At 39.2% G+C, this 24,417-nt stretch overlaps 1 protein-coding gene across 2 annotated transcripts in view; it reads right to left on the minus strand.

Moving 5' to 3' along the window:
• CDKAL1 (CDKAL1 threonylcarbamoyladenosine tRNA methylthiotransferase) overlaps positions 1-24,417 on the minus strand; it is a 652,485-nt gene that overhangs the window by 16,314 nt on the left and 611,754 nt on the right. For both annotated transcript variants that reach the window (XM_077810573.1, XM_077810572.1), the window contains 2 exons: positions 22,470-22,553; positions 17,908-18,072 (listed from right to left, as the gene is read on the minus strand). In XM_077810573.1, the coding sequence (XP_077666699.1) occupies positions 17,908-18,072; positions 22,470-22,553 (249 nt within the window). The remainder of the gene's footprint in view (positions 1-17,907; positions 18,073-22,469; positions 22,554-24,417) is intronic.

The raw sequence follows: 24,417 nt of genomic DNA on the forward strand, positions 1-24,417 counted from the left end.
CCTTGGGGGAGAATTGAATGTCCCCTGCTCTGTTTTACTCGCATTCTGCCATATATTTCATCTTATAGCAGTCTCGGATGATGACCCAGCACATGTAATTCATTTTAAAAACACTTTCACCGCAGATTTGACAAAACACAAAGAAGGTACCAATGTGAGAATAGTTACAGCACTCAGCCCAAGGTTTAAGAAGCTAAAGTGCCTTCCAAAATCTGAGAGGGACGAGGTGTGGAACCCAAACCACCAAAAAGAAAGAAAGAAAATTAACCTCTGGCTGGTGGCATCTGACTCAAATAATGAAAATGAACATGTGCCGGTCCACACTACTTTGGATTGTTATCGAGCACAGTCCATCATCAGCCTAGACGCATGTCCTCTGGAATGGTGGCTGAAGCATGAAGGGACATATGAAACTTTAGCACATCTGGCACATAAATATCTTGCAATGCCGGCTACAACAGTGCCATGAGAACGCCTGTTGTCAATTTCAGGTGACATTGTAAACAAGAAGTGGGCAGCATTATCTCCTGCAAAAGTAAACAAACTTATTTGTCTGAGCGATTGGCTGAACAAGAAGTAGGACTGAGTGGACTTGCAGATTCTAAAATTTTACATTGTTTTATTTCTGAATGCAGGTTTTTTGTATATAATTCTACATTTGTAAGTTCAACTTTCATGATTAAGAGACTGCACTACAGTACTTGTATTAGGTGAATTGTAAAATACTATTTCTTTTGTTTTTTTACAGTGCAAATATTTGTAATAAAAATAAATAAAAAGCGAGCACTATACACTTTGTATTCTGTGTTGTAATTGAAATCAATATATTTCAAAATATAGAAAACACCCAAAAATATTTAAATAAATGGTATTCTATTATTGTTTAACAGTGCGATTAATCGCACAATTAATTTTTTTAATTGCTTGACAGCCCTAATTTTTACTAATATATATTGTATTGTAATGCAGTATAGAGCATTTGGGTAACTCCAAAAGTACTCACTACTTCAGTTTGAGGTTGACATGTGTTTACTTAAAAGCACTGATTTCTTAGAACATTTTTTGACTACAAAGTATTCAGCAAAGCTTTTTTACTCTATCTGTGAACTGTTCAAGACGATGGTTCAAGGAGGAGTTAGAGTCCGAGCTGAGTTTGTTTACACTGAGCTCATAAAGAAAGTCAAATGATATAACCTTTTATACTCCTGTTGTCTGCTGTTCACCATGTTGTCGGGTGGGTCAGTCTGATATAAGCCATTTTCACTTGGTTTCTCAGACAGAGGAGCTGCATTTTAGTTGAGCTCTCATGATCTAGCAAAAACGCACACACAAAATCCTTTTCTCTTAGCCCGAGTGTCTATCGGACTCTGGCAGGCTACAGCCTAATAAAATAATACCCTCTGTAATTCCCTGTTACTGGAAATTGTCTGATTTTGTATTTTGACTCACAATTTATATTTACTTTTATATGGAAAAATATATTTTCCCAAGGTCATAGTTTTGTTGTTCATCAAAACTGAGGTTTAGTCCCATTTCCAGTGAACCAAAGCAAAGATGCATGAACCCACTGAACTTGGAGCTTGTCTGTTGACTTAGAATAGAATGGAATCTTAGAGAAGTCCAATATTCAAACACAGGAAAATCATGTTAATTTTGAGCCAACCCCTTCTGAAGATCAGGGCCTACAAACTCACACATCGGTTATGACATAAAAACCTGAGAACCTGTTTTGAACTGATCCCAGAAGGTATCGCAAGCTCTAACTGTGATCATTTATAAAGTGCTTTGAGATCCTTTGTGATGAAAGATCAACCATGGTACAATTATCTAAAAGACCCAGTAAGCAGATGGAGTTCCCACCCTGCTCCAGTGTATCTGCACACTTGATATGGTCCAAATACACCCCCTTATTGTTAACAACCACCACCAAGAAAGTTTCAGCCTAAGTTTTCTCTGAAGCTTGACTGTTCCTAGAGTTTTTCTTCTCCAGTTCCTTCTGCTCACAGGTCACTTCAACTCCAGTTATACTCTTGGATTGGAGCTAATAGGAGCCACCTGGCCTGGCATCAGTGTGTGTCAGCAAAAATATTTCTGCATCTCTATGCAGTGTTTTAGCACCTGAAGGAGTGAATCAGGGGGAAAGAAATCCTGCCATGTGATGCATTACAGACAATTAATGAGGAAAAGTTAGGAGTAAGAGATCAAGATTGGTGTACTGCGCATTAATCTCTCTTTTCTTTTACAGTTCTCCGAAAAAAAACCTCACAGGAACAGTTTGTGTTGGAAACAAAAGTAGAGAAGAGAACTGAATATGAAGTCAAATAAATCCAAGTGTCAGGCCTCAGGAACACCCTTAGGTTCTCAGAGATAAAACACAAGTTTTAAAAGTAATTCTTTCATTCTGTAATTTGAGAGAAATACTTTCAAGAGATCTCAGATTTAGGGAGAGATTGTTTGGTTTTAAGAAGGGAAACAAGTCTTTCTATAATTCTGATTCACCTGAAACAGCAATGGTTTGATCTGTTTGAATACATGATAGAGGATGCTGCATGAAAGCCTAATATTACATTATATACTTCAAGTATACATGGTTACTATATGTAAAAAAACCTCTTGATGTGAGTCCTGGTTCAGTAAGTTTGCTTCATTACTTTGGAAATGTCTAATATTAATAGATAACCAATATGTTCAATTAGGCCATATCTAATTTTTTGAATGTTCCTACTGCATTTAGGAGTATATGTCTCAGACAACAGAATTAAGTCTCTAGTTTTCAGAGAGCCACCCAAAGGATGGCATTTTGATGACATGGAAATATAAGGTACTTAATCACTCAAATTAAAGCAAATACTACTGTTGTTTAGAAATCCATCTCTATCTTCTACTGAAAAGGTTCTTTCTTTTCATCCAGCCTCCTTCTCATCCCTGGCACAACAAAAGATTTCCTGTCTAAAGCTGCTGGTAACAAAATTCAAAACCCAGACCCAGACCACCCAAACCAAAAGACTTGAAGAGGAACTTTATGCTTCTGAAATTGCATTGGTCAGGGCTGAATTCTCTGTCACAGTTCTCAATTAGGGCTAACCTTTTGGGTTAACCTGCTTTTCCATCTTGACTTACAAGGATACAATGATGTGACCGTTTGATTACTCATTATGGGATAAGGCGACCATTCAATGAATTAGTTATGAAGATACAGTATAATGATAGAGAGAATGTGAAAGAAGGGATGCTGTTCTGAAAATGTCATTGTCACCGTGAAGCCCTTTGGGCTATGTAAATTAATACACCATCTGAAATAATTAGGATATGAAAGTCATTGTAAAATTAATGATGCCGTTAAAACAAAAACTAATATCCAACAATCAGATCACACTAATTATACTTTAGTTTGTACTTGGATAAGTCACCATCAAAGGGCCACAGACACAGTAAAGTATTATGGGAACATCATTCAGCATGTAAGAGCTAAATTGTTTCATCACTGTAACAAGAAAAATTATGAAGCCTAAAGTATAAAGAATCCCTATAAAACGAAGGTAATTATAATCTTAGATCAGAACTACTTCAATAGATTTGTCCTAGCAAAATTATATCGGATTTACAAGAATAATATACATATTAAATAAAAAGTATAAATGCAGTGTTGCATTTATAATTCTCATTGTTACCTTTCAAAAACAGGCAGCAAGAGTCCATAATGTTATAAAAATAGAGTATTACAGTATCAGTTAGCAGTCTATTGATCATTTCATCAAATGACTTCAGGGTGTAATAGAATTGAGGAACACCCTAATTTGCTCCTAACATGGTTTCCTGACCTGTCTGAAATTAGACCTACTTTCAACAGTTTTAAATTAAGCTGTTTCTTAACCTCATGAATGCAATTTTCACTTGCTTTCAAAACTGGCTGCCATAGTAATAAACCCTTTCACTTCAATGGTTTTTGAAATTAATAATAAATGGAGAGGAAAAATTCTTAAAGTACTTTTTAAGGGGCAGAACTTCAACTGACCAGCAGTGTGTATAAAATACCCAGAACACCTGAATCTCCTGCTGACATTTTGTCTGTTAAGAGAGAAAGTTATGTAACCCTTTTAAAACTCTGTTTCCTTTCAAAAGGTCAATATGCTTTTTTTGTGCTGCAGTGCTTAAGTATACATGTGAAGCCATTACTAGGATCAAAGCCCTGGATGGACGAGGACAAGGTGGAAACACGATTCACATTTGTAGTTCCCATTACATATGCAATCAACACATAGAAGTATTTTAAAAAGCGCAATACTAGTTATAAGATCTTATTTTGGAGCACCAACCAGTAGAGAGAAAGGAGAGGATATGAATGTACACTATGAGCAGCACTGTAATATAAACATCTGCTGAACGTCCTTGGTCAATCTTTGTCTTTTCCGAGAACCAATTCCCATTCTTAGGAGAGGTATACATGTCAAACCCATACTGCCTTTCTCTGGCACAGCTGGCTGGAAATAACCGACCTCCAAAAGGAGCAGTCAGAGTGAGAAAATTAGCGGCGGTTGCCTTTTTATTTTTAATGCTAAAAGCTAATTAACACTCGGTGAATGTATAAAATGGAATATTTAGTAAAATATTAGGAAAATTAGGAAAAAAAAGACCTTTTACATTCTATCTAAAGAGTCTTCCAGTTAAAATTCATACTGGACAAAAAAACCTAAACATCATCCTTGCATGTCAGTAGGAGAGCTGAAGAGTGTTTTGTGAAACTGATAATACACTGCTAGGTAATGTTTGATTTTGTACGTGTGAAGAAAAGGACAGGCCCCACCCTCTGGCCCCCAGTGCTGTGCTCCAGCAGGCACCAGGCAGCTATGAAATGTGAAAATACAATTGGCACTGAATTTGTGTAGGCTACAAAGCTAAAAATGAGACATACACTCAGGCAACAGAAATAAAATGCAAAATTAGAAGTGACATTTAGCTCTAACGTCTTCCCTTGAGGTGGGAGGAAAAAATGACTGGTGTGTTCATATCCTTCCATAGTCTGTAAATTGATCCACAGCTGAATCATCACCTCAAACTCATATTCTATTCCTATTAACTACACGGGCATCATAGGATTAAAATAATTACGTAATCTGAATGGATTACATGCTGACATCCAGCCAAATAACATTATCCTTCTGGAAATAAAGAGGAAACCAACCAAAATATACCCAGTTTCATCTGAAACTGACTTTCCTTCAGTGAAGTTACAATCTCAGATCCTGAGGCTGCAGGGCTTCCTCTAGTGAAGCCACTAGGACAGAGGTCCCCAAACTGTGGGGCATGCCACCCCAAGGGGACACAGAGGAGGGTGCAGCTGTGGCCTGGGCTGCTGGCCCCAGCCTCGGTCCCCTTGCCCTGGTCCGCGTCCCCACCCCCCAAGCCACATCCCTGCTCCCAGCCCAGGGGAGGTGTGCAGACAGGGATTGGGGGGGACACGACACTGAAAAGTTTGGGGACCACTGCACTAGGAGTTCTGAATAAATAAAACATGTAGGCTCAGGGCACTACACGAGAAAGAAAATTTCTTGCCTCGTACTTCAAAGCACAGTTCTACTCTGAAAATGATTATATAAAAATGGCCCCTTAACTATATGAACCTGCTACCACCTTTTATTCCTTTTAGCAATAGCAGGACCTGTCCAGTTCTGAGGCAGTGAGACATATTCTATTCCATCTTGTGCATGATCAAGAGAATTGTTAGCTAAATTCTGATGGCAAAAACTATTCTGCTGGTGATAAATTAGCCAGAAAGAATCCATCTTGACTTTCAGAGCCCAGATTGAGCTTTGCTGGACTTCCAATTCCAAAAAAAAAAAACAAATAAGAAAAAGCAAAATCCAAAACACACCAACCTCATCCTCCTTTCCTCCTACCCAAGAGCAGGTAATCTATAGGTCACTGAAAATCGATATATAGAGAGCACCATGATGCCATTTTTACAAAGTCACTTTTCAGAGTAGACCCACACTTTGACATTCTGAGGCAACATATTTTTTCTAAATACCCACAGATGGCTTTGTTCCAGTATTTGGAAGACAAGAAGAAAAAAAGATTAATTAATAGGGATTTAACACTATAGAACATGACCTCTATTTATAATCAGCAGGGTGTTCAAGAGTAACACATTAAATAAAGCGGATGAATACATACAAAAGCAGTAACCAGCTGGACGCCTTGCACTGCACTAGATTGTAGTGCAGAAAGAGGGAGATAGCACAAGAGCAGAAGAATGATATGTTCGACACCACTCAATGCAAACATTTTTGAATACTGTACCAATTTTTATTAAATATAATGCAACTCACTGAATAAGCATTTTATACAGCAAGAAAAAAAATTTCTCTTTTATTTATTTTTTTAAGTTGTGCTGAAAACCATCCATTCTTGGGTAGTGAGACATGTTAAGATATTTTGCCAAATTTAAGTCTAATGCAGCAACAGTGATATATTTTTCTTGGAGTCCAAACCAGCAGTTTGTAACCTATCCAAGCTGATAAAATTAACGGATTTGAGTGCTAGTCGCAGCCAAAGAACATCAGACTTGGAGGGAAAAGGGAATGGAGAAAAGAAGTTCAGAGTCAGTAGAGATGAGTGGGAAATGAAGCTCCTCATTCATTACAGGTGAGAAGCTTTGCTCAGCTCTATAGCAATGGGATCTATCAAACTCCTCATCAGCTTTTTGAACAACCTATTCGACCATAGTCACAAGCAAACATCATTAATGTGGAGTTAAGTTTCCAATAATCTATTAAGAGAAGGTGATATTTTCTCATAAAACAAACTTTTGAAAGCCTGCATATTCCAAACAAATGTTCTGCTTTATAAAAAAAATTCTCACAACATAATGCAATATAAGCACACAGTTGGGTGACCCACAACCTTTAATGCTACATTTGTAGTACTAGCTTGTGCACAACCAGAAATTTAAAGATAATATTATGTATCCATCATAGATCCTGTGAACAGATAATTATTTGGTTTCCAGGACTACATGCCTGGCTGCTTGTCCAATTTAAAATGTTACCAATTACTGGGAACAATCAGACCAAATTAATAGACCTCAGTTTGCATCCATAAAGGAGAGAAAATGAAGAACAGAAAGTTAAAAAAACCAAAACCCTCACAGGGATAAATTACCCACCCATCTTCTCTGCAAGATTATAACCCATGTTAGACTACAATCTTAAAAATCTATTTATGGTTGGTAAGATTTATACCTTTTCAACGATTTTTAAAACTAAGCTGTTTTTCCTTTCTACATATTGTTTTCCTCCACTTAGGGCTAAGGAGTATTGTGTCTGATTTGTCTTTTCTGTTTTCCTTTTATCCATCTCCCTCACCTTCCTATCCCTCTCTCCAGCTATTAGCTGAGGGGTCCTCTCCTGCCACAAAAAAAGGAAAGCAACTTAATCTACTTTATTTATTATTTTATTTATTTACTCATAAATAAACAAATCAAAGACAATATAGAAATGGATCTCCCTATCCCCTACACCACACTTTTCTGATTTATAATTTGACTGTGATGGGGTGGACTAGGCTCAAAGGCCCCCTGCTGAAGGCCTCAGGGTTCTGCCACACCCATTCCAGGGAAGGAGCAGTGGAGAGATCCTGCAAGTAGGCTAGAGTGGCTGTTGGCGAAGCAGCCAGTCGGGGCCCAAGAGGGCCATATAAAAGGCTGCTGAGCACTAGTTAGTTGCTGCTTGGAGCAGAAAGGACTGCAGGCCTGGCTGCCTGGAAGAGCAGCAGGGCCACAGACAGTTTCCTAGCAAGGACTATGGTAGCACTGAGGGAGCTCCTGGCTGGTTGCTGGGATGGAATAGGGACTGAGTCAAGTGAGCTGTAGCTCACGAAAGCTCATGCTCAAATAAATTGGTTAGTCTCTAAGGTGCCACAAGTACTCCTTTTCTTTTTGCGAATACAGACTAACACGGCTGTTACTCTGAAACCTGTAGGAAGATAGTGTCTCCAGGGAGGAAGCTCTGGGGATACAACCCCATACCAGAGCTGGACTACTTAAAGGCCAAAGCCGGGGAAGGGGCTAGAGAGAGACAGGCCCAGTGGACTGTATACCCCGGAATGGGGTTGTGCTGGTTAACATACAGAGTGATTCGGCTGGAATGCTGTGTCTGACAAACCTGCCTGAGAACTACCAAAAGGGGACACCAGAACTAAAGACTGCAGACACGCCCAACCAGAAGGGGGCACTCGCGAGACGTGGGTGCCAACCCTGTTACACTGACACATATAACAGAAAGTTCTTTGCTGTAGGATTTCTTTTGGATGCACTCTCTATTTATTCAGGTAAGCTTCAGTTTTACCAGGTTCTATGTGCTCTTAGGCTTCCATCTCTCACCATGGCTATTTTCTTCCAAATCTTCCTGATCAAATTCTATCCTCGGGTCCTTCAGAGATCTATGTCTCCTATATAAGAAAATGCTGTTTTTTTTTTTTTTTGAAATATAGCATAAAGGGGAAGCCCCTCTGCCCCCCCCCCCAAAGATTTTCTACAGTAGCCCTACGGTCCTAACTTAGTTCCTTCCTTTTCTTCAAGGTGAGGGAAGAGAGGTCCTTATAAAATTTTATATGCTTGCCCCAGGACAGTGAAATAGGTCCACTCTGTTTCTGATAATCTTCAGTGGAGGTAGAGTTTTGTGAGCTCTATTGATTAATATAAGAGAATTCTCATCCTTCCTAAGTAAGTCTCTAAATAGGGTTTCTACAGATGATTTTAGGTTCTCCATCTCATTGTTCTCTGGGACTCCTTTGATCCTTAATTTGTTTTCTTGTTCTTTTTTCACTTTAATTCAACAATATTTAGTTCTAGGTACTGTTTCCCATTTTTAACTGTTTCAAAACTTTTCTCTGTTACAAAAATGGTATCTGACCAGATTCTATTTCAGTTTCCTGGTCAGACAGATCTTGCATGTCTCTTTCCAAGGCCTTGTGTACATTTAAAAAGGTTTGTCAGTATAGACATACTCACAGAATTATACACCCTCAATAGAGGTGCAGCTCATGGTATCAAAACAGTTCTTTTTCAAGAATAGCTCATATCAGTTCCTTAAGTGAAATATGTTATTCCAGCAAAAGGACTTTTTTGCTGGTATAACTGCATCTACACTAGGGCTTTTGCCGGCATAGCAATGTCAGTGTGATTCCCACCCGCCCCCCCAACCTACATAGCTATGCCAGTAAAACTTTTAGTATAGACCAACCCTAAGTCCTTGAAGAAAGTCTCCTCTTCAGATTTTAGAGATCTATTTATTTCATTCCTGCTTTAGTAGAGAGTGTATTTTTTCCCATCTCCATATTATTTTGCCTGTGAGGGAGCACTTTCTCCCTAAAATCAGAGACTCCCCTTTAAGCCATACTTTGTTGACTGTTCTTTTTGGCAGCCTATAAACAAGGCTTTTCTGTTTGCTGACAGCAGAGATCAGATTTGGTTAAGTTTAAGGGTCACCTTTTGCTAAGTGACTAGAAAAAACATCTCTGCTGACTGTGAGAGTGAAGCTCTTCTAGAGTTTAGAGAGACATCCTGAGGTGAAATGTCACCAGATCCCATGAAATAAACAGACAAAGACAGATTGACTGACCAACCACTGGGGAGGCTCATTCCCCCAGTTTCTCTTCTGGCTGCTGCTCACTTCTCCCAAAGATCCTTTTTTATTTTTAAAAGTCTTAACCTAGGGAACAAGCTAAGAATTATGAAATGAGAAACATTATAAATATGGAACTCTGGCAGAACTAGTTCACACAAAGGGTAATAAAACATGTGGAACAAGTTACCATGGACAGCAATTGAAACAGTGTATAAATCAGCTGACTGAAGAGATATCTAAATTTGTATCAAGAGGAAGGGGAACTGAGGCATATTAAGAAAACCAGAGTTATGATAAACCCAAAATCAGCATGCCTATACATTCAGATAGTCTTTTTCTGTAAAGAATATTTTTTCCTTTCTACCATTTTGTCATATGGTGAAAATTTCCCACCAAAGGGATCTCAGACTCAGCGGATCTGTATATGGTGATATATTCAATTATGACTGACAGCCTTGCCCCTAGCTTCTCCCTGAGACCATTAACACTGTTCTTTACTATTATAAATTCCTCAGCTTGCAGCTTAACTGTTTCACTTGTCCTCCTCGTGACACAGAGCTTGTGTAAACAAGTGGAATCATTTTTGTAGTGCATAAGTTTTAACTCCTCCTGTTTGAATTTCTAACAACAGAGCAGTTCTCTTGCAGGTTTTTGCTTTCTTACGGGTGCTCTAATTTAGTTTAATCCTTAAGTAGGAAACTTGTGCTTTCCTTTGGTTTTTTTATGCTGAAAAGCCCTCAGAGAGTTTAAGCAAGCCCACAGATCTATGACAAGATTTAACCCATACTTAATGCAATTTAATGAAGCACATGAAATGCTACTTAAAAGGTAAATAACATTCGGACCATTGTCATACAGTTATGATGCTTATTCCTGATAGTTATTTTATTTATTAAGCATTGACAGTAAACTCAGTATGCACAGCAATAACATGAACAACAATTCAGCAAAGCATTTAAGGACATGGTTAAGTCAATCTCTATTTGTCACATCATTTAAGCACATGGTTATGCTTGCTTAAGTGCTCTTTTGAATAGGGATGCACATTAAGTGTTTTGCCGAATCAGGTCCTATGTACATACATGTAGGGATATCATGTCTATAGCTTTACTTCATATTTTTATCTTTTATGAAACTCAACAGACCTAATAATTAATTGTAGAATTAAGATACACATTTGCATTATCTGCTTAAAAAAAAAAAGATTGCAGGCAATAATTCATGACAAGTTTGCTTGGAACTAGAAAATAATCAACAATTTTTTTCAAATGCCCAAAGCGTGTAGACATTTTGCTAGATTCATTAGGACCGTGATTCAGCAAAGCCCTTAAGCATATGCTTAAGTCCCATTGATTTTAACTGGATTTAGGCACTTGCTTATGGCCTTTGCTGAAATGGCACGTAATCTGGCACAATGGGATGTAAATTCCCACCATGGCTATATCCCCCACTGGCCAACTTTCTACTGCTGGAGCAGAGTTTACACCAGTCTAAACCAGGAGAAATCTGGGAAGAATGGTTTCAGAGTAGCAGCCGTGTTAGTCTGTGTCGGTAAAAAGAAAAGGAGTACTTGTGGCACCTTATAGACTAACAAATTTATTAGAGCATAAGCTTTAGTGAGAATCATAGAATGTCAGGGTTGGAATGTCAGGGTCATCTAGTCCAACCCCCTGCTCAAAGCAGGACCAATCCCCAACTAAATCGTCCCAGCCAGGGATTTGTCAAGCCTGACCTTAAAAACTTCTAAGGAAGGAGATTCCACCACCTCCCTAGGTAACGCATTCCAGTGTTTCACCACCCTCCTAGTGAAAAAGTTTTTCCTAATATCCAACCTAAACCTCCCCCACTGCAACTTGAGACCATTACTCCTGGTTCTGTCATCTGCTACCACTGAGAACAGGCTAGAGCCATCCTCTTTAGAACCCCCTTTCAGGTAGTTGAAAGCAGCTATCAAATCCCCCCATATTCTTCTCTTCTGCAGACTAAACAATCCCAGTTCCCTCAGCCCCTCCTCATAAGTCATGTGTTCCAGTCCTCTAATCATTTTTGTTGCCCTCTGCTGGACGTTTTCCAATTTTTCCACATCCTTCCTGTAGAGTGGGGCCCAAAACTGGACACAGTACTCCAGATGAGGCCTCACCAATGTCGAATAGAGGGGAATGATCACGTCCCTCGGTCTGTAGGCAATGCAGTAAAAACAATGTGGGCTTGGTTTAGCCTTCTGCAAGAAGGAGCACTTCCCAGACTTCCTTCTCACCTTGAAGAAAAGGAAGGAACTAACTTACGACCCTTGGGGCACTCCACTTGATACCGGCTGCCAAATAGACATGGAGCCATTGATTGCTACCCGTTGAGCCTGACAATCTAGCCAACTTTCTATCCACCTTATAGCTTATGCTCTAATAAATTTGTTAGTCTCTAAGGTGCCACAAGTACTCCTTTTCTTTTTTCTGGGAAGAATGTAATCATCATAGTTTACTTGTTTGAAACTAATCTTCCTATGAATCAATATAACTGTACACTTGTCAGTGGCTCTTACTGAAAATTCTACTTTTAAGGCAAAATTTTGGTCCAGATAAACAACAGCTGTGCAGTGCTTTAGAATATAACACATCTACTACAGTCCCTAGATCTGTTCACCTGAAGGTTGGGCTTTCTTAAGTTCAGAGCCCTTGATTCTGAGGCTCACTTCCTCCCTTTTTCCAACAGAGCCAAAGGTGGTTGAACTTCAGGGCATTTTGCCAGGCCCATCTATTTACTCAGGCTTTTTCTAAGAGGGTGGGATTTGATGGGGAAGGTAGCTGTGAGAAGAAGCTTTTATTATCCTTAACCAACATGTATTCAACTTATGTATACATGAGATGTACTTTTAAACGTTTTTTAAAAAAGCAACAAAAAAAGCTGCGTGAAATATTCCTTCAAACTTTGTCTGCTTATGAGTTGGCAAAAATATTTACTAAATTAGGAAGATTTTATGATATCAGTAAAATCTTTATGAAAGATTGTGTGAAATTTTTGCATTACCTCTTTGAAGTTCAAGTATGGTCAACGGTGACTGGTCACAACTTACATGACACTGACTCTGGTTCCCTGATTGCCTGAGTCTCACCCATGTTTGTCAAGTGGGGCAGCAGAAGCCATTTTGGCTAATTTTGAATTGTAATTTGAGTGCTCTCTGTGGGCTAATCATGGAAAACTGCTGGAGGTTATGCAGCAGGCAGGGAATGGGCTTCTATTTCTTTTTCCAATGAGAGTAGTCCAGCTCCACTCCACACAGTTTCACAGTCATCTACACTCTGCACCATTTGAGGTTTCTCCCATCATGTAATTTATATGCAGTTTTTCTGTGTTCATGCTGGTTTGCAGCTTGCTTTACATGTAACTGTGCATTCTGAGGTTTTCAATTGTAAAAAATTATTCTTTATCATATTGTTTGCTCTTAATGTGTACAATTTTGAAATATTCTTCTGTTTCTAGCAGAAAGAGGGAGTATTGCTTAAAACAGTAAACTCTTTCAAAACAGTACATATTTTTGGTGAGACCACTGAAACATACACTAACACTAAATAATGCTTATGGTACACTATGGAGAACATATTTACTTTGCTGCTGTACTGTAATATCTGTAGCCATCAATCACCACTGTCATGGCCCTAAGTCAACACTCCATCCTATTCAGCAAAGCACTATGCATGTACCTAACTTTAAGGCATGTACTGAAGTCTCACTGACTTAATTGGGAGTTAAGCACATGCTTAAGTGCTTTGCTGAATAGGAATGGACATAAGCATATGCTTAAGTGCTTCACTGAGATGGGACCTATATCCTTCTTATTCACTCCTCTTGCTCCAGACTGCCTATATTTAAATTTAAATTCAGATGCCTCTTCAAATGGCTGCCATTTTGAAAACCTGTTCCATCCCAACGGACAGCGAAAGGATGAGAACAGAAATTTGCAATGAGAGGACCACTGACAGAAGCAGAAGAGGGACCAGTACTGGTGACTCTGTATGTAAATCTATCTCAAATCCCCTAGGTATCTCAGCTGCTTGCATTGCCAGCTGCAAGATACAGGCTTCTAAGTACAAGAGCTTCTAGCTGTCTAAGGGACAGTTATGCTGAGTGACAGACATCTGATGGCTCATAAAAGAACCATCTGGCAGCTGGTTACCATCTTACAGCTGCCAACTCCTTGGAACCTCAAAACTGGCTCAGCCTGTTTGTATGTGGAAGGGGTTGGGAAGGCAGGAGGGAAGAGGGCTGTACGTTTGAATTTTTGTACAAGCATCATTTAAAATTTCTCCTCCATCCCACATACTGTTTATTTGTTAAAAGAAAAGGAGTACTTGTGGCACCTTAGAGACTAACCAATTTATTTGAGCATAAGCTTTCGTGAGCTACAGCTCACTTCATCGGATGCATACTGTGGAAAATACAGAAGATGTTTTTATACACACAGACCATGAAAAAATGGGTGTTCATCACTACAAAAGGTTTTCTCTCCCCCCCACCCCAGCAGTAGTTTTGTACTTTTTGTAGTGATAAACCTTTTGTACTGATAAACACCCATTTTTTCATGGTCTGTGTGTATAAAAACATCTTCTGTATTTTCCACGGTATGCATCCGATGAAGTGAGCTGTAGCTCACGAAAGCTTATGCTCAAATAAATTGGTTAGTCTCTAAGGTGCCACAAGTACTCCTTTTCTTTTTGCAAATACAGACTAACACGGCTGTTACTCTGAAACCTGTTTAGCTTTTCCATAGTTACAACAAATAATCAAAATCCATGAGTTTTGCATTTCCTCTTTCAAAAACTGGTACAGTCTAGTATTGCCAACTCACATAATTTTATTGCAACTGTAGAGACTCTGAGGTGTTTTTTAATGTGTCTGATGAACACATGATGAAAAGCTGTCCACTCATGAATTTTCTCTTATTCAATATAACGATTATCTCCTATTACTGTCAATGTGGCTAAAGCCAGCAAGATGGCTGCCAGGTCCCTACAGTGTTGCTGCATGTGAAAGTGAGGCTGTCCTTAATAAAGTGAGCTTCTACCTCCCACTCTTTTGATTGAGACTGAAGCCAGGCCACAGGCAAAATGACTGCCACTGTATGGTTCAGGAGGCAACACAGGGAATTGTGAGGAGCAGAAGAGATACTGAAAGGGTGGAGAGGATGAGGGGGAGGAAGGGCAGTGGGGAGGCAGATTTGGGGGAATAGGGTAAAGTGGGACATGGGGAGGCATGAAGAAAGAGTTGTGGCAGGGGGGTCTGGAGCAGAGGGAAGCAGAGGCAGCATGGGTGGGGTGCGAGGCCCAGTCTCAGGGGCAGAAAAGTTTGGGTGGGAAGTCTGGGAAGTGCTGCTTATTGCAGAAGGCTAAACCAAGCCCACATTGTTTTTACTGTGACATTATCGCTTATATGAATACGTCTTTGCATTGAAACACTGTCAATTTTGGAATATTATAAGTACTTACAACACTTACTTTTAAAAAATATTTAATGAAGAGACATTACATAACACTGTGCTCCCCAAGGAGGCTGGTTACTGGTCAACTGCCCGTTAGCTAACACTGATTAGTTATTTCATACTTACTTGTGAATGTCATTTGTTCTTTTATTGAAGTACTACATAAACATAAGCAGAAGCATATTTCTCTTCTGCTGTTGCATACAATGTACAATGTTCATTTTTTCTAAGACCCCTTCCTGACATACTCATCCACACACTGTTCAGCTAAATTCAGAAAGAAGGAATTAATGTAAAGTTTTTTAATATATATATCTGTAACTCATCAACCCTAAAAAGTATTATAAGTTTCTATATGTGAGCGAGAGTCGTGATTCATTAAGTAGGTCAGTGGTTCTCAAGCTATTTGCCATCCAATCTTTCTTTTATCAAAGAAAATAAACTAGAAGGGGAGAGAATCAAAACAATAATAAGAAATGAATGGCTGTTCCTCTATCTTAGGGTCGAGGAAAGGGTAAGTGGAGTCTCTATGTCAGCAGCCAGAGAGAGGTGTCCATATCTGTGTGCATTAAAGGCTGACTTTTCAACCAGAAATTATCACAGACTTTGGCAGAAAAGTAGAGGAGAGTTGAGACAAAAGATGCACTAAAAACATGACCTGATTTAAAAAACAAAACAAAAAACCCTCATGATTTTGCGGGCCAATCTCATGATTTTGGGGGCCAATCTCATGATTTTTGATCTCTTGAGGTTGGCAATATTGCAGAGCCCTGTTTCACTTCTAGAGGCAGAATAGAATATATATTTTCCAAGATGTCTCCATTCCCCCAATCTGTTGTGTTCATATATATGAATATAACATATTATAAATGTAAAGAGCAACATACAGTCACACATACATCTCCCTGTTTTCTTTCCATAAGCCAAAGACATCAAAGATGGCTGTCATGCATTTTTTGCACAAAAATTCTGAGCTAGAATTGGTTTTCTCAAGCAGATCCACGGGGGACAAAAAACTGTCCCTCAAAATTTTGCCAAACGCCCAACCCTAATAATAAATATTAAGAGTATCTTTTCTTCCAAGTAAAAGCAATAAAGAAAAAAACCCATCAGAGTGCTATCCTATGTATTTCCTAGCAGGGTATGTACCAGAATCATCTCCTGAGTATTAGAGAAACATCTGTTAGTGGGAAATACTGAAACTAACTGCAGGAAGTATAAAATGACTGAAGCATGGTTCAAAACCGTCAGATTTAGCTTCCCACTATTGAAGACGACACAGGTAGCTACAGCTCTAGGTCATGCAGTCTTTTTTTAACATGTCCAATAAAGAAAATATAAGTAATACAACTCCTTGAACAAACTCAATCAGCCAAAAAAGTTTTGAAAGCCATTTAGTGTTTCATATCCCTGTTGTTGCCTTGCATCTGGACAGTACAGGAGCTGGTCAAATGGCAGTAGCACATCACCTGAGAACTGTGCACCTTGCCTCTGTCTCCATAGTTGTTTTGAAACCACTTGAATCATGTTGGTTCTAATAATTTTTTCTCTCTCTTTTAATATATAAACTATCAGTCAGCATTCAGTCTGCTCATTCCCATGGTACAAGCTTTTGGCAGCACATACTCAGCTTAATGACAGCTCTGGTTCTGTTCCAGTGGATTATTTTAAAAAAACATGATGAAAAAACCAGCCGTGTTTAAGTAGTTATAAAGTCCAATCAGACACTTTGAGATTTTGGCTGCTTACTCCCTTAACAGTCCTATGCCAGGCCAAAAACCCAACACACACACACACACACAATGAAGTTATTACTTATGTTTTATGATGTGTCAAACACATTACTGCATGTACAGATTTATTACACTGTTGTACTGTTTTTCCACAGCCAAACCCCTTCAAGATACCACCATTCTAACTTATGAGTATTAGTCCATAAGTGTCTATTTTAAAACAACCATCTCAAACTGTAACAATGACTGAAATGTTTTTTCTTGTTCATATTTGTCTACAATTTACTGTAAAAAGGAAAAAGCAGCAAGGTGACTAAATAAATTGTCAGGTATCTTTCTTCCATACACTAAACTACTGCTACATATATTTTTGGAGCTCCGAACAATTCTGCTGGAGAAAGGACATCAAATGATGCCTAGAAATGTGATACACATTTTCATTTCACACTCCATCAGCTTTTACAACAGGAGCTCCATGACATGTAAGAGAACACTTGGCAAACTGCCATATTTGCCAAGGTATAAAATACAGGATAAAGTTACCTTTAAAAAAAGAAAAAAAGTTTTATGTTCTCTGCATGACTAAATCAGCTGTCTAGCTTTGACCATATATGTTAGAAGTATAGAATACTTCTCTCTACTGGTAAAATCTGAACCTCTGGAATGATGTACATTGAGGTATTTTAATACAGGCCTAAAATTCATGTATTCTATATTACAAATATTTTGATAAAGAAAAATACACAATTCTTTCCTAAAGTTTACTAGGTTAGAGATATACTAGACTATATAAATCACCAGTGTTGCATCTTTTCCCTGCTAATAATTTCTTTCTCCATGTTACATCCTGGAACAAGAAACAAGTTTATTATGGTCTTTACGAGCAAAAAAATAAAGCTATGGGCATTAGCAAAAACATCTTTTAAATTCAGATTTCAAACTGTCAGAAGATTAAAACTTCATGCATACATAAAAAGGGAACTATAAATGAAAACAGAAACATAGCCTGGAATCCTTATTCTTGAACAGCTGTTGTTTTACTAGTGTAGTAAAGGAGAAAATGTCTTTTACTCACCTCTGTTATACCGGAAACCTGTCCTTTTGCTAGCGGTCTGGTGATGGATGGAGTGAACACATTGGCATCTGACACTGGCCGCCCCTTCATAAAATGTTTCCCTGCTTCATAAATGTCCACTTCTACCATTTTACCCATGAATTCAGGGTTCTTTGGCACGAGAACCTTTAAAAGAAATTGTTCAGATGGTACAGACATTTCCTATGTTGAATGTCTTAGGACTCAAATCACCACAGTTTTCATTCAGAAACCAGAGTTTTGGTGAGAGGTCAGTGTGAAACCTGAAAAACTCAAATCTCATTCACCTGCATGCTCTACCTCCTCCTAAAAGTCTCTGTTGGGTAATATCTCCCATTTGTACTCCCAAAGAGCTATTCAGCATTAAGTCTGCTCTTTTTAACTCTGCTTAATTGCCTGAGTAATGCCTTTGGCACACAAAAGAGGTGGGTGTGAGGTGCAAAATTTACATCAGGAATCAGATCCAAACACCTCTGAAGGTTACTTGCTCAAGATAACTCTACTAGATGTCTCTAAATCTTTCTGTTTTCATCTCTTTATTACATGATAACCTGTTGGTTCTTCAGCTGTAAGATTTTCATGGCATAAACAATGTCCATAGGTGTTTATAGAGAGCCTCACCCTTATCTTTATTGTGGCCTCTTGGGGTACCTCTACATTTCAACATAAGCCCAGGGGTTGCACTCAGGCTCAGGCTTAACCCCCCTTCCATCTACACACAAATTGCACTAACTCAGGGCTCAGACCCAGGGTCCCAGGAAGATGGAGGGTCTGAGCTTGAGTCAAGCCAGGACACAGCAGTCAAGCCCTGTTGCTTTGCAGTGTAGGTGTAGCCCCACTGGACTCATGCTCTCCAAGTCTGCCAAAATAATTCCACAATCTCATGGGTCAACCTTCTTTGTCCTCTGGACAATCAAGTTTTCCCACACTGCACCATGAACAAATGGCTAGAGCAGCCACATTTTGGGAGGGTGCTAGAAAGTTTGGGCTATGGGTGGTTGGATTTGGGCCCACATAATTCAGTGTAGACTCTGGAGCCCCAGGCTGGGATCCGGGGTTCAACAACTCCTAACCTGGGTTACAAATGTGTGTAGACACTCAAGTCCTAGGTTAAGAAACCCTATGTTAAGAAACCCAGGGCCTGCTAATTTGAGTTCCACTAACCTTGGGCTTACACTGCAGTGTAGACATACCATTGGTGTTATGATAGAATAAATATTAAAACCATAACAACATCCTCACTCTCTTTGTAAAGCAGATTCTTTCAATATAACCAATTATCATAAAAATATACTGAGAACACAAAAAATAATCATAAAGGCCTTTGCAGCTGAGGTGCCTGATACATAGCAAGCACATTTGAGAAGAGATGGGCATGCCCCGAGGACAGAGGCCAAAGCCACACTTTCCTGATCTTACAAAACTGCAGGATCTTATAATTTCCTGAGAATGTCACAGAACATGGACCACATACTATAAACTCTTCCAACTCTTCTGCTCAATTTATACTATTGCTGGTAAAGCAAGAGAAATGAGATCTTTCTAAATACATTGGAACAGTTTTTCTTGCTTCAAGAACAAATGATACAGCAAAGACTTTAACAACAGTGAACCTATAATTGAGCTAAAGTGTATCAGGAACAACCAGGAAGAAAAGTATATTTACTTAAGCACTTAAATCCAAATTGCTAAACACATGGCCCTAATTTCCCAAAGTGTTTTTGACAGAGAGGCCTATTTGTGATTTACTACTCTGTGTCAGCAACTCTTCTAAGGCCTGACATACTCACTACTCCAACACATTTTTGTATAATCTGTATCTAAATGGTGTCACGTAATGTGTCATTGAAAAATCAGTAACTCACTGATCATTAATATTCTTGCATAAAAGTTAGAACAGAACAATGGCCACACTGGGTCCATCTAGCCCAGTATCCTGTCTTCCAACAGGACTGTGCCAGATGCTTCAGAGGGAGTGAACAGAACAGGGCAATTTATCGAATGATCTACTCCATTGTCAAGTCCCAGCTTCTAGCATGGATTGCGTCCCTGACTATCTTGGCTAATAGCCATTGATGGATCTATCCTCCATGAACTTACCTAATTCTTTTGTGAACCCAGTTATACTTTTGGCCTTTCTACCATCCTTTGACAATGAGTTTCACAGGTTGGCTGTGTGTTGTGTGAAGAAGTACTTCCCTTTGTTAGTTTTAAACCTGCTGCCTATTAATTACATTGGGTGATCCCTGGTTCACCCAATGTAATTAATGAAGGGAAAAATAATACTTATTATTCACATTCTCCACATCATTCATGATTTTATAGCCCTCTATCATATCTCCCCTCAGTCATCTCTTCTCCAAGATGAAAAGTCTCAATCTTTTTAATCTCTCCTCATATGAAAGCTGTTCCATACCCCTAATTATTTTTGTTGTCCTTCTCTGTACTTTTCCCATTCTAATATACCTTTTTTTGAGATTGGGTGACCAGAACTGCATGCAGTATTCAAAGGGTGGGCGTACCATGGATTTATATAGTGGCATTATGATATTTTCTGTCTTATCTATCCTTTTCCTAATGGTGCCTAACATTGTTAGCTTTTTTTTGACTGCCTCTGCATATTGCCCAGATGTTTTCAGACAACTATCCATGATGACTCCAAGATCTCTTTCACAAGTAGTAACAGCTAATTCAGATCCCATCATTTTGTATGCATAGTTTGGATTATGTTTTGCAATCTGCATTACCTTTGCATTTATCAACACTGAATTTCATCTCTCATTGTGTGAGCCAGTTACCCGGTTTTGAGAGATCCCTTTGTAACTCTTCGCAATCTGCTTTTGGACTTAATTATTTTGAGTAATTTAGTATTGTCTGCAAGCTTTGCCAACTCACTGTTTACCCCTTTTTCCAGATCATTTCTGGTTCCAGTACAGATTCTTGGGGAACACTGCTACTTAGCTCTCTCTACTCTGAAAACTGACCATTTATTCCTACCCTTTAACCAGTTACTTATCCACGAGAACCTTGCCTCTTATCCCATGATTCTTTTCTTTACTTAAGAGTCTTTGGTGAGACAGGGCTATCTAGCACAGACACTCAGGGTGTGAACTGCTTGCTTGTAGGCTTGCTGTGAGCATCGCAGGCTGGGAGCTACAGCAGCAAAGCACTGTAAGGCACCCAAGGTTGCAGGTCAAGTGGTGACACAATGCTGAAAGAGATCTACCATACACTATGCAGAAAATCAGACGGGTGCTTGCAATGTTATATGGCAGTAAAAGAAAGTACATTAAATTATGTGCAGCATACACAGTCATCACCAATAGTTTCTCTCTCATGGCAGTTGAGATACCATACTCAGGAATACTGCTTAACATTTTTTTTTTTTCAAAAACTAAGTGAAACACAGACAATTGCAAGAAAACTAATTTAACCCTTATTGTCTGGGGGCAAATTCTCTGCATTTAAGTAACGCTGATAATTTTGTGAGGCAGATATTGTAGTTCAGAAGGGTTGTGTTCTACGTGGAAGGATTTCATTTGCAAGCAAATACTTAAAAACAAATTGCATAAACAAACTGCATATTTTTAAGATTGAAGTGCTATGAGTCTAAACATGAGAGGCAAAAGCTCCTTCTGAATCAAGATCTTTCTTGCCTTTTTTCTATTCTTTTTTAACAAAGACTCTGCCAAATGGCATTGTCCAGAAGTGCTATCTGAAAGATTACTGGAAATCATCAGTTTTTGTGTGTATCCATGTACACAAATATCCATTAGATATTTTTAAATTCATTTATGGTATTTTGACAGCTACAACACACCACAATGCAGAATCCCCATTAATGAATCTAGATTGGGGTCTCAAACTCAAACGACCACAAGGGCCACATGAGGACTAGTACATTGGCCCGAGGGCCGCACCACTGACCACTCCCCTGCCGCTGCCCCGGCCCTGCCCCCACTCCATCCCTTCCGTGAGACCCTGCCACTGCCCCGCCTCTTCCCACCCCTTCCCTGCCCCCATTCCAACCCCTTTCCTGAACTCCCCACCCCAACTCTGCCCCCTCCCTGCCCCCAGGGGCTGCAGGAGAGGTGCAGGGTGCAGCACGGAACTCAGGGCAGGGGGTTGGGGTGCAGGAAGGGGCAGGGGGTCAGGGTGCAGCAGGGGGCTCAGGGCAGGGGGTTGGGGTGCAGCAGGGGGCTCAGAGGGGGGGGTTCGGCTGCAGGAGGGGTTTGGGGGGGCGGGTCCCTCCCTGCCCTCCCACTGTGCCGTTCCGGGAAGCGGCCAGGACCGGGGGTGTGGAGAGGTGCACGGGACTCTGCGTGTTGCCCTAGCCGCTCCTCCAGGTACCTCCCCCGAAGCTCCCATTGGCCTTGTGTTTGAGACCCCAATCTAGATAGTTGTACTCCTCTTGGCAGGCAGCATTTTTTCCTTTGCCTGTCTTTTGAACTGTAGCACTTTTACTGTTGGACTGGTTCAGGGATATTACCAGAAAGTAAAGAGAAAATTATTGAGATTTTAATTTTGTTTACTATTTACAGTACCTGCTCGTAGAACTGATTGTGAGCAACATAAAACTGGGAATCAAAAGATTCTTCTGTTACTAGAACTCTCTGTCTCTCGCCAACCTGAAAAATAGAAAGGTAAAGAAGTGAGTCTGAGAGTAAAACCCATAAAATACTCCTTGAAGGAGGATGCTCCAGAAACTTCCTCTTGAATTTAACAGAGTGCCTTTGGCTAATTTAGCAGCTAAAACACGAAAATTAAATGAATTAAACTGCCTGTAAGATAATATTGACCATTTGATTACATGAAATTAACATAGTTTGAAATTGCATGGTGTAATATACGTGTTGTTCAAATGTGAATCTTCAATGCAAAAAGTCAATCCGATTTTTTCCACTCATTATGAATAGGGTTGTCAGAAATTAAAATATTTTAGACATACACCTTTGTCCATAACCCCACAAAGTCAAACAAAGCCCCAGCATCTTTCTGTATTATTTGCAATAATTTTTAAAAATGAGCTAGACACAGGCTGCTGTCAGATCCAAATTTGTAGAAATTTCATAATGACACAATGAAATAGTAATAACCATCTGTGAGTGATGAGGAACTGTGATACTGTGGAAAACCTCCAGATATAGAAGGATAAAACAAGTCCATTCACCTTTCACATTTTTCAGAATTCTTTAACCACATTTTCTACACAAGACAGTGTGTAAACAAAAATGGTTTATTCCTTTACAGCCCATCTTCCTCCTCAGCGATATCACAATGCTGTATTTGTGACATCACATTCATTCCCATGGCAATAGGTGTAGTCATCACAGATTTTCACTCCTGGATTAAGAAGACTGACTGTGAGGAGGAAATCTTTTAACAACACAGATTCAATAACGTTCAAGGGAGTATGAACATGGGACAAAAAAGCTATAACATATTTATTATCTCCAAACATGGCCCACTGTGAAGAATATCTTTTAAAAGGCACCTATCATATTTTATGACATTGCCAAAAAGTTGAGCATGGAGAGTCAAGTGTATTTAGAGATAGGCCTGAGTTATCAAGTATAGATCAACACCTGAATTTTCTAAAAGTTCAGAGATGTTTGAATGAGTGGTTTTGGTTTGATATATTCGTATGCTACCTTAAGAAGTTTAGATCTGGACTTTTCCCTAGCTCAGGGATATTCACATCCATGTTTTTAGCTTGGGCCAATTGTAGCTGAACATTTTATCTGAACGTAGACTGGATTTTTTCTGACTTGACAAATGCATTCTTCAAATTACAGCTTCTCAGCAAACTGAATTTGTTTATTGCTTTTATTCTTATCCCCCATTTAGAGACTCGTCAACATGTCCTAGCTTTTAAGCATTTAGTATACGTAAACAAAACTCCATTAAAGACCACCTGTCACTTAAAGAAAGAAAAATCACTTCCACCACATCTGAGACATGGCTGTTACACAGAAACTGTGAGGTCTTATGAAACAATCACTCTGAGAAAGCTAGGAAGACCCAGATGAACTGATTGCATTTACACAGTTCAAGTAGTAAGTAGTGAAGAAAAAACACACTAACCATAATGTTTGGATCTTCTTTAAAAATTAGTAGAAATAACTATGGATTAAGAGCTGGTAGAGACTAGGATAGAGAGACTCCTACAGGGAGAAAACTGTGCTTGTTTGCACACATTTTAATGTTGGAGAGTTATTTATAACACAGTTTAAGTATCTATCAATGGTTCTCAGGGAATTCTGTAATTACAAATAATGATAGAATTAAAGTTTTAGTAAAACAGATCTAATGTAACAATACTATGTCCCCAAATTTTCCATGCTATTTTTCTCTCAGTATAACAATCATCCAATTCAAATCCCCAGAGGGGTTTTGCAAGTGCATGTCTAAAGGCCACTAGAAACAACTGTCAGTATAATAAGATTATAGGGAACACTTCCCCTGAACAGAGAGCTTTCTACTTACATAAGA

This window comes from Eretmochelys imbricata, chromosome 2 (assembly GCF_965152235.1).
Source record: "Eretmochelys imbricata isolate rEreImb1 chromosome 2, rEreImb1.hap1, whole genome shotgun sequence".
Lineage (NCBI taxonomy): Eukaryota > Metazoa > Chordata > Testudines > Cheloniidae > Eretmochelys > Eretmochelys imbricata.